Here is a 10,362-nt window from a genome sequence, read left to right as displayed (position 1 = left end):
CTAAAATGGACCATATTAGTTACAAAAAATTATCTGCAAAAAAATATGTGGAATGTTCCTTACAAGGAACGCGCATTTAAACTGGTGACTGTTTTCATTGTTTGCAACGTAGGAACTTAGATTATTTAGTTAGACCATAGAAAATACCAGCATGTCCTTGTTTTTTTGCTTTTTGGACTTTCGAAACCAAGGGTATCGATTGTTACATAACATAAATTTTGCAGATTCTGCGGGAAATAACACAGTTTGTGTAGCAACACTTGACACGCTTGTTGGTGTCTTAAATCAATTGAAAATTACTAAATCTAGTCCTAGAATAGAAATATATAATATAAATATATGACTTGAGACCTAATAAAAAAAACGCTTCTTGGAATTTATAACCCTTAACTGTAGTCAAAAGTGAATATAGTTAGGAAGAAAATACAACTTATAGATTAAATTTGCAAACCATGAGCAATAAACACACTTTCTTTCTTTCAATAATTGCAAAACGTACCTACTTCCCCACCTTCCTCTACAATTGAAAACAAAATTAATGGAACACCTTCCAAAATTCTCTTTTCTCCAGCGTAAGTTTAAGTCACGATATAGGGATATTGGCGTGTTTCAAGTAATTTGCTATACATGAAACCGACATTGGCAAGAGAAAATGGGGGTAAACGGTCAAGTATCAGCAATTTTGACATATATCAATAGTTTTCTGGGCGTTTCATTTTAGCTGTAACAGAGATGCTACCATATATACAATTACGGATACACAAATTAGTGAAGTAAAACTTAAGTTTAAGAGGACGGACTTATGCGAAAATGTAAAGTACTATTTTATAGCAAGTTACCAATACATTTAAATTTTCTTCGCTTTGACTGCATGGACTCGAGGTGTTCGAAGTAAGTGTCTTTAAAAGGAGTGAATAAGTAATGTGCAAGACCAATTTCTTAATTTAGTCATCATCACCACCACCTATATCGAATGAACCAACACTAAAATCACAAGAGCCTGTCTCACAATCACCGCACGAACCGGTGTCACAATTAGCATTGCCACATTCACAACCCGGATTCCATGTACAAAGGTCGCACTCCAGATCTTCACAGTCTGCTGAAAAACATGCCTTCTTTCTTGATTTCTTCGAAAATACTAATGCACAACTTACGATACCGACAAATACCCAAAAAAGGATCATTATAAAATAAACAAATTGAAAAAATCCGTTATTACATCTGCTGATTGGTTCATTTTTTGTTTCCTTCCAATCGTTATAGTTGCTAAATATCCAATGAGATGCAATGCAATGCCATACGAATGTAGTTAGAAGCAATAAGAACAAAAAGCCGATCAACAGGAAACGTATGATTTTGTTCTTTATTTTTAATTTCTTCAGGACTGATAGAATTATAGCCACTGTGTATACACCTAACGTTAATGCTCCACTAATGATTACACATTTTGGCACCCATGGTTCCAATGCGCATTGGTTGTAATACTTGTGGCCTGTAAAAAATTATGGTTATAGTTACAACACACGATGTCAGATTTAAAGTTGTTTTATTGGCACACAAAAATTTAAAATTTATGGTCTAGGAATATGTAGCTAGAGTGTTTACTAGCTAGAGTCTCTAGCTAGTAAGTACTCTAGCCACATTCAGTAGAGTAGTGTAGCTAGAGTATACTTACCTAATATTATTAATGCAATTGGGATTGCAGGGGTCAGTACGATACCAGCCCATAACGTCAATTTCCCTATGAACCACAATAGTAGAAAGTAACTTTTTTTATCTTAATATTGTGGTCATTCATCAAAATTTTGGAAATCAGCGTAGAAACATTCTTTTTAGAAAGACACTTTATAGAGTAAAAGTTTTGCACTTTTTGAACCCACCTGTTTATGAAGGCAGATAATATTGAATCGCAGAAAATATTGACTAAGATATAATCGGAAATTACTGGCGAATATTAACCGGGCTAATATATAAGCTTTAAGTAAAATATTTAGACTGAAGCTAACATTAAACCATTTCAAACATGTATCAATTAAAAAATATATATATTTATATATTTTTTTATTAAAATTAGTGCTTATTTAAAAAAATAAAAAATACACACCCATTTTGTTACTTAAACGATTTAATTTTTATCAAGTCTTGTTAATATTTATTACTACTACACGTTTGAACTTTGACATTTTCTTGTAAGTTGTTATGTATTGATGTTCTCTTGCGATTTTTGATGTATTGACGTTTTTTTGTAACTTGTTATGTATTCTTAATGTGGAGTTGTTTTTTTATAACACGTTAAGTATTACTTTGGAAATAAAAAAACTGTTTTGTATAAACACTACACAAAACGTGAATGATTTACAAAGAGAATACATTAACTGAGATTTGTGGTTTCTAAAGGACAATTAAACGATTAAATAATAAACTACTCCATGACAAAGACATACAAGACATGGTTTCCATCAGATTGAGATTTTAGAGTTTCTTAGCAGAATTAGGAACCATCTTTACTATATTATCACGATGGGAAAAATTATATAAAGTTCTAAAACATGCCAAACACGAAGCGACTTTAAATTTCGCGAGTCGTAACGTAATGCGGGGTCCAGGGGGTCTAGGATTTAATATTGATACCTAAATGTAATCAAAAAGGTGCCAAGATAAGCGATGAATCTATCAAAGTAGCCTTCTCTTTTAAGCAATTTTTGTATGTTTGCAACTAAGAACAGAGGGTCCAAAGTCCAACTTGCCCCGCTGCAATAGAAAATAAAGATAGTATCTGGTATCGTGTGTTCTTGCTTGTTACAATTGGGCAGCCCATTATCAACGTTCCTCGATAAGTTTTGGATGGATATGTTGCCTAACACAACACTGTTTTTCAATAAAACTTCAAATTGTAAATAAGAGTCCCACCCACAAGTCTGTCTCCTCAAGAAAAAAATAAAACCCTAAACTTTTCCCGTTTAACGAATTCATAGTTCACGTAGTGGCATTCGACTTGTAATCATAAGGTTTCAGGTTCGTTTCCCCACACAAGCACACTTTAATTGCAGTGTTGTCAGCCCATATGGTGCCATCTATTAGGTGCTAACCGGCTTGTGTAGCAAGCAAGCAAGTCAGAGCAATTCTATACATTTCTCTTGCGGTAATGTAACATAGTTACAGTCGGAGGGGAGGAAGAGCCAACAGTTAGGATGGAACCCCCAAGGATGTTAAAACTTACCGTTACTTAATTACTTCCTTTCTAGTTTGTGCAGCTTTTTTTTGGAGAAACAAATTAAAACAACTACAGTGTTACAGTCCGTTGTAAGAAAAAATACGACACTATCTTCAAATGTTCAATCTTTTTGTTCATGGTGGTAAAACTAGGATTTATTTCCACCTCTATGGTTTGCCAGTTTTATGTTGAATAGTACACACAGTATTTAAACCTGTGTTTCGTTAGTTTATACATTCTTTCCATGTGCATCTATTTTATACTTTATCTATACCATATATATCCATACTATATTGTCTCTAGATTCAGGAATATAGTAACTATAATGGGGGAAAGTGAAAAGAAAACACTAATCAGTTTTTTTAAATAGCAGTAACGACAGTAAGACTTTAGGGTCCATTGTGATAACTAAATTATTCTCAGAAAGTTTATCTGCTCGTTGAGAAGACCCCTGAAGAATATTGGTCACAATTTGTCACCTAAGTTTTAAAGACTGTTTCCTAAAGTAAAATTACCAGGTAACTTTGAAGGGTAGCAAACATTTGATTTTAAGTTCTACATAAAAGTTTAATATATAAAGTAGATGAATCTAAACTGTCAATTTAAAGTCAGTGATGGCATCTTCCCATTCGATTTTCAATGTAAGTCCTATTTTTTATGTAAATATGCCAGAAAAAATAGTCCATCGTTGGCTAGTTAAAAATCAGAACTCTTTAGGCTTTCAAGATCTGTTTATTTCAAAAGAAATGTTAATTTAATTTATCTTGAATAATAGTATCATAAATATATTATTTGTTTCAATAGAGTTATTGTTATTATCAATTATTATTTTAATTAAAAATTGAAATTAATTGTTCTTCTTATGAGAGAATGTGTATTTCGACTTTCTCATTTCTCTTCTTCTTTTAAATTTAACATTGAGAAATTTCTTCAAAGTTACACAAAAAATAACGAACGAATCGTCGCAAAGGAAAAGATATGTCTCTCTCCAGTTGCAAGCAAGAATTAAATGAGCTATCCAAAGTAGCACGAAGAAATCTACTTCGCTTTCTTTTATTCCTTGTTTTTGTAAATACCTACGTTACGCTTGGTGCATTTTTATTTTTTTATATCGAAGAGTGTTACGATGTGATTCCGGTTTCTTTAACTGAAGCTGAAATTAATCTGAAAGCAATTTGTTTTAACATCACCAACAAACATGCAAATTTAAACAGCTCATTACTGTCTTATGAAAGTGAATTTTGCCAGAGTATATATCACCTGGAAAATCCTACTTGTAAGATGGACCTTTTTGCATTTAGCAGGTGGGCAATGTATACTTCCTCCGTTGCTAGCACCATAGGTAAGTAGTTGTTTTGTTGTTGTTGAAGATGGTGGTTGTTTTTGTATTCTTTTGTGACTTTTTTTCTTCTTATTGTAGGTTATGGAAATGTTGTCACCAGGTCGGATACCGGCAAAATAGTTACTATGATTTACGCCATACCTGGGATTGCATTAACTGCTGGGACATATCTCCCAGCAGCCCGTGGATTGATTGCTATGACAAAATACTTTTTAATTGTATTTGAAATCAGCTTTCTAAAAAGAAAAAATATCAAGCTGTTTCCCATAAAAGTCTTTGTTATCCAAACATGTCTTGCCATCTTACTAATGTTGTGGTGTAGTTTACTAAGCACTTTAAAACAATTAGAGGGATTCTCGTTACTAAACTCGATCTATTTTTCATTTATATCTCTTACAACCATTGGTTTTGGCGACTATTATTATAAGTATGAAAGGTATATTAAACAGCCGTGGTTGTTTTTCCCTGCAATGCTTTCATTCTTCTCCGGCATGGGTATGTTTGCTTCAGTAGTCTCAAGTCTTGGTGATGTGTTGTCAAGTTATTCCACTAATGAAAAGAAGAAAAGAAAGTACACTGTCACTAATGAACATGCAACGAATTAGATGAAGATGAATCAGTTTTATTTTTATGTGATCCTTAAGTGCAAACTTGTATTATGGTAAAATATTATAATTCGGATCGATTTATGTATATATTCACAACAGTGTCTGGCGTAGAGTGTGTCTAGATATAACATTGACTCCAAAGAGTAACACAATTTTTATTTAGTCAAAACAATCATATATTTTTTCTGTATAACTGCAGGTGTTAAGCATGTTTACAAACATCACTATTTAAACCAGGCGTAGAACAATAATATCTCGTGCCCATAGTACTTTTCTTAACGGTTTAAAAGCCGAGAAAGGACGTGTTAATTTTTATTAAGTTACGAGGCAGGATGTCGATGCTTTTTTGACGTCAGTGCATTTAATAAGAATAATAAATCTATTGCATTGAAGTTATAACGTTAAGGCTAAAACATTTTATTTTTCAACGCGCAGGCACCTAGGGAGCACCTGTGACCAAATTAGGTAAGTTTCCAAAACCTGAGTTACCCAATCTGTTTCGGAATGAGCGGGTTGCTTAGATCATCAAAAACCATTTAAATAGCAATATCTCTTCAATCGTTCAGCAAAAGTATATATGATTCTATGTATTTCCTTGATTGATATTCAAGTTCTATGCAATAACCGTAACTGTGAAACATTTTTTTACAAAAAAAACCTTTGGTAGTTCGACCTTAAATCTCCATGGCTCCTTAACCGTTTGTCAAGAGCACTCAATCCTATTTATTATTTCATTAATAATTTAAAGCTCTACAGAATAAAGTCAATGAGTGAATGGATTTCTAAAAAAAAAATACTTTTCGGTAACAACGGGTCATTGCTGACTTCAGCGAAATTCAAACAACGGATATTTTCTATCTTTCTTCTGCCTAGGTGGATTTTTTAACAGGTCTTATTGACTAGTCCTTTATGTTAATAGGAAATATCTTTATTTTCCCCCTGATTTACCCGAAAAAGTTATATCTTATTCATTAATTTTCCTGACGTGACGGCACGGCATCGATACACTAACTGAACGTCGATATATTTACTAACTGAGTCAAGTCATTACATTTTAATTATAACTATGAGGTCAAATAACTTGGAAAAGATGTGATGACGTGAGTTATTCTCATCGTGCAGGTAACCAGAGACTACCTGAGATAAAATGGGCCAATTTCCCAAAAGCCATCTGTTTCTTCACAAACAGAATGATGTCATCGAAAATTCCTCTAAAACCGGTCATCGAAAGAACATGGTCTTATATATTTTCTTAAATAGCGTTTTAAGCTCTTTGCAACGAAAGTAACTGTAAAAAAAATCTAAGGAGAATTCAGTACATTTGAGGGTCTTTGCTGACATCATCCAAACTTATTGAAATCATCAAAATTTAAACAGCGTTCATTCTCGTTTTTTCATTTGCCTAAGTGGATTTTCCAACGGGCTTATTGACTATTCTTGTATAACAATACGATGCGTCTGTGTCACTTATGGTAGATGTGTTCATTGTTCTTTGAAGTCGCTAGAAATGCATGTCTTATATGCTAATCGGCAAATAACATTAATTTAACGTCAACTTTTAAGACAAATTACTTGGAAACGGTTGAAAATAGTTTTAACTCCCGCGTGAGTAAATAGAGACCATCTAGGATCAATCTAGGACCGTTTCAGAAAAGAGGATTGATAATGTCTTTACAAGATCTTTAAAACCCAATATCTCTGAAACCGTTGGTCAAAAAGGTATTATGTTATACATTTTCATGACTAATATTTTAAGCTCTACACAATAAGGGCAACGAGTAAGTAAATTTTCAAACAATTATTTTTGCACATCAGTGAGTTTTTGCTGACCTCAGCAAAAACCTTAAACCTTAATATTTCCTTAACCGTTCATAGAAAGCACATAATTCCAAACATTATTTTATCATAAGTTTAAGTGTTATCCAATGAAAGTAATTGCTAATTAAACCCTAAAAACATTTTTATAACCAATTTTTTGTTGTTGTCTAAGCTCTACACTAAGACGGAACATATTTGTGCACTGACAGGCTATTGTTGACGTCATGAAAATTCAAATGACGGATTTTTTCCCATTGTTTCTCTGCTTAAGTGGATTTTTCGAAAACTTATATACTGGTCTATACAATGATACGAAAACTTGTTTCTGTCTGTAACTTTTGCAAAGTGGATTTTATTGTCCACAATTTTTCGTAATTCCCCCTTATTATTGATAACACGAGAGTATTCGTTAGCTCGAGGCATAATCCACGCGTTCGTCTATCGTGCATATTCCGTCGGATATTTGCTGATTCGTGTATCTTTAGCAAAAAGTATTATTATAGATAATATTATCGGCACTGTTCAATGTACTCTTGGTTTGTTTCAAAATTAAAGTTATTGAAACTTGCAGCTCAAAGTGGCCACTCATTTTAAGAAAGTAATTCCGAACAGTTCCGGAAGTTTATAGACTACTAGCCTTGTGGCAGAATATTAGCTTTCAACGCGGAAAATAACGTGTAGGCTATCCAGGATAAATAATTTTAAATAAATCTATTAATGTATTTGCCAAAAAGAAACTTTACTGAGAATAACGAATATAAATAGTTTCTATAACCTGAAAACCCTGGACAGAAGAGATTGGGGAAAGGACCGGGAATTTCCAAGGACAAACAAATAAGAACTCCGTTTCCATCTTAGTAACAGGCACTCCGAACTTTTCAGTCATCTTAGTTTCTTTAGTTAAATCAAAAATCATAAAAAGGTATCAATTTTTGCTGACGTTACCATTTCCAATTCCATCATATTTTCGTGTGTTAAGGTGGATTGTTCTACGATACGGAAATTGTGGAAAGTACAGCTATCGCATTTTCGAAGTAGGCTACTCGGTCTCACCCCTGTCAAAGTAGAAATTGCGAAACACTAGCCAAGTGATGCTGTTTAGCTATTTCGAGAAATAGGTAAAAATCCGAAAATTTCTCTTATGTTAATTCTGGGGCTGTAGAACTAAAAGTACTGAGCTAAACAAAAACCATATTTCGAATAATTATCCTTCATTTTCTTTGCAACTAGAATTTTCAAAATTTTCAGTAGCATATTCCATTTCAAGGAGTTTACAGTCGAGTAGTGGCCACCTGTAATTACAATATAACAATACGTTGTCCTTCCAGATAATCTAAATCTCAAGGTTAAAGAAACGGGTGTTTCCTGCAATTCTCGTCTTTAGGACTCGAATTTTCCCCATTTTTTTTTTTTTTTTAATCTCAAGAACGGCGAAAAAAACGACTAAAAAGAACATTTCAGTCAAACGAATACGAATTATATTTCACAGAGGTAGCAGCAGTAATGCAGCAAAGAATAAACACCTGTAGTATTGTGGTCAACTAAACCATCCACATAAATTATATAAAGTAGGGTTGAAATTACTATCTTTTATCTATGAGCCTTCGTAATGCTGAAGTAAAGCCTAAGCTGGTCTATCCATAACATCAGAAATCGATTGTCATGCTCCTCTTCTTTGTGTATACAAAACTTCCGGCGCCTGACAAATATGAGTTTTTACTCGGAAAACAGTGTGCATATATTATTTCTCAGTCATAATTATCATAAATTACAAGCGTCAATGTGATTAGCGTGTGCCAGATCTTTATTTTAATAACAAGGATTGCTTTGATGAGATACGATGTGTGTGTTGTGTCAGCGTCGTAAATAAAAGCGGATGAAAAGATATGTTAAAGAAAGCTTAAGTATATAGAAACACCTTCGGCGAAATAAAGTTTTAGTAAGTTCTTGTTTTTATAACTATGTTTTTGTCGACTTTATTTTATGTGATTTTATGCTTTAGCAGGGAACTTTTGATAAAAGATTATTGTCCTGTTTTAGATAGGTTTTAGGTTTTGTAACTTGACTTTTTTGCAGTCTGGTTGTATTCAAATTGAAACGACTTCTTTCGGATGTGAGTACATTTAAAAAAAAAAAAAAAAAAAAAACATTTGCAAAATTCAAAATCTCTTTAATAATAGCCGTATTTTGTCTGTCTCTGCGCGGACCCCCCGCTGAGTTAGAAAATGATGTTACGGAAACACGAATATCAAATGCGATATATTTTTATCCGCTTTGTTGCGACGGGTAAATTTAAAGGACGGGCGAACCCGTGGATTTTTCCACGGGCAACGACTAGTCTATATTATAATCCCCGTATACGTCTGACCGTCCGTCTGTCTGTCACGCAAAATGGTAACTTAACTGCGCAGGTAGCGAGACGCACGCAATGCGGTATAAAAAAGACGGGCGAACCCGTGGATTTTTCCACGGGCTAACGACTAGTAAGTTAAAATTTTATACGCCTAAATTTTCCATAGTGAATATTGTGTGTATAATCACAGCTTTTAGCACAAATTTCTTTCAAAATAATTACAGCACTCTTGACATTTTGTCAAAACATCTTGAGGCATAATTACTTGCTGAAAAATACTTTTATGTCTTTTATGTGATTATCATTAGCACAAAATCTCTCAAGGATAGCCTAAGAAGAGATATGTCATGAAAATATGTCATATTTCACTAGTGAAATATGACCGCATAAACTTTTTAGCTGTCTCAAGCAAAAAACCGTTTAAAATGCTACACCATGTTTACATAAGAAAACTATATTTCGAAGAAATTTTAGAATTGTTTAATTCTTTTTTATTTAAAATATGATAAAAAATGTTCTGGTCTTCTGAAAAGAAACAAAACAAGTAATTATGTATTTCATGGGCACAAGGTTATGATGTAATGTTCTTAATTTGCACTTATATTTTGGAATGTGAAAAACCTTAAATATAGTTTGTTTTTCCATATGTTTATGTTTGTTGACTTGATGTAATATAGCTAGTAGGAATGAACACACAGCCAGGAAAACACAAGTATATAGTTGCGAAATAAAGCATCTCAAAAACATTTTACAATAATGTGAAACAATATCACATCGAAAAATTACACAAAGAAACGAAAAGTGGATTCAAATAGTTCGTTTAATTATTAGTATAATTATTCTCGTTGTCTCGTTGTTAAAAGAAGATATATTTATACAGAAAAATAATTAAGAATGTAATAGCCTTAAACTGATGCCTAAATACTAATTTGCACTTGGTTCTTTCTAACTGTAGAGAAATCTAAGACTTAACCCTAGTAGAAGTTGCCCACCTTACAGTTAATAAATATGCTGACCTTAAAGT

The 10,362-nt window shown here is 33.0% G+C and overlaps 2 protein-coding genes across 3 annotated transcripts; one reads left to right on the top strand and one right to left on the bottom strand.

Moving 5' to 3' along the window:
* Window positions 1–692: 692 nt before the first annotated feature.
* On the bottom strand, window positions 693–2,296 carry LOC130636686 (uncharacterized). 2 transcript variants are annotated; one of them, XM_057446494.1, is made up of 3 exons: window positions 2,108–2,296; window positions 1,679–1,744; window positions 693–1,495 (listed from the first exon to the last, which is right to left on the bottom strand). In XM_057446494.1, exons 1-3 carry the CDS (start codon window positions 2,109–2,111, stop codon window positions 945–947), a joined length of 621 nt encoding a protein of 206 aa, XP_057302477.1. In that variant the 5' UTR covers window positions 2,112–2,296; the 3' UTR covers window positions 693–944. The 2 variants fall into 2 exon arrangements, with proteins under 2 accessions (XP_057302477.1, XP_057302485.1); XM_057446502.1 differs by lacking the exon at window positions 1,679–1,744.
* Window positions 2,297–4,103: 1,807 nt separating this feature from the next.
* On the top strand, window positions 4,104–5,426 carry LOC130625597 (potassium channel subfamily K member 2-like). The gene is made up of 2 exons (XM_057441040.1): window positions 4,104–4,559; window positions 4,638–5,426. Exons 1-2 carry the CDS (start codon window positions 4,196–4,198, stop codon window positions 5,162–5,164), a joined length of 891 nt encoding a protein of 296 aa, XP_057297023.1. The 5' UTR covers window positions 4,104–4,195; the 3' UTR covers window positions 5,165–5,426.
* Window positions 5,427–10,362: the final 4,936 nt, after the last annotated feature.

This window comes from Hydractinia symbiolongicarpus, chromosome 1 (assembly GCF_029227915.1).
Source record: "Hydractinia symbiolongicarpus strain clone_291-10 chromosome 1, HSymV2.1, whole genome shotgun sequence".
Lineage (NCBI taxonomy): Eukaryota > Metazoa > Cnidaria > Hydrozoa > Anthoathecata > Hydractiniidae > Hydractinia > Hydractinia symbiolongicarpus.
The sequence above is the reverse complement of the archived record's forward strand: the minus strand, read 5'-3'. Positions and strand labels throughout refer to the sequence as shown.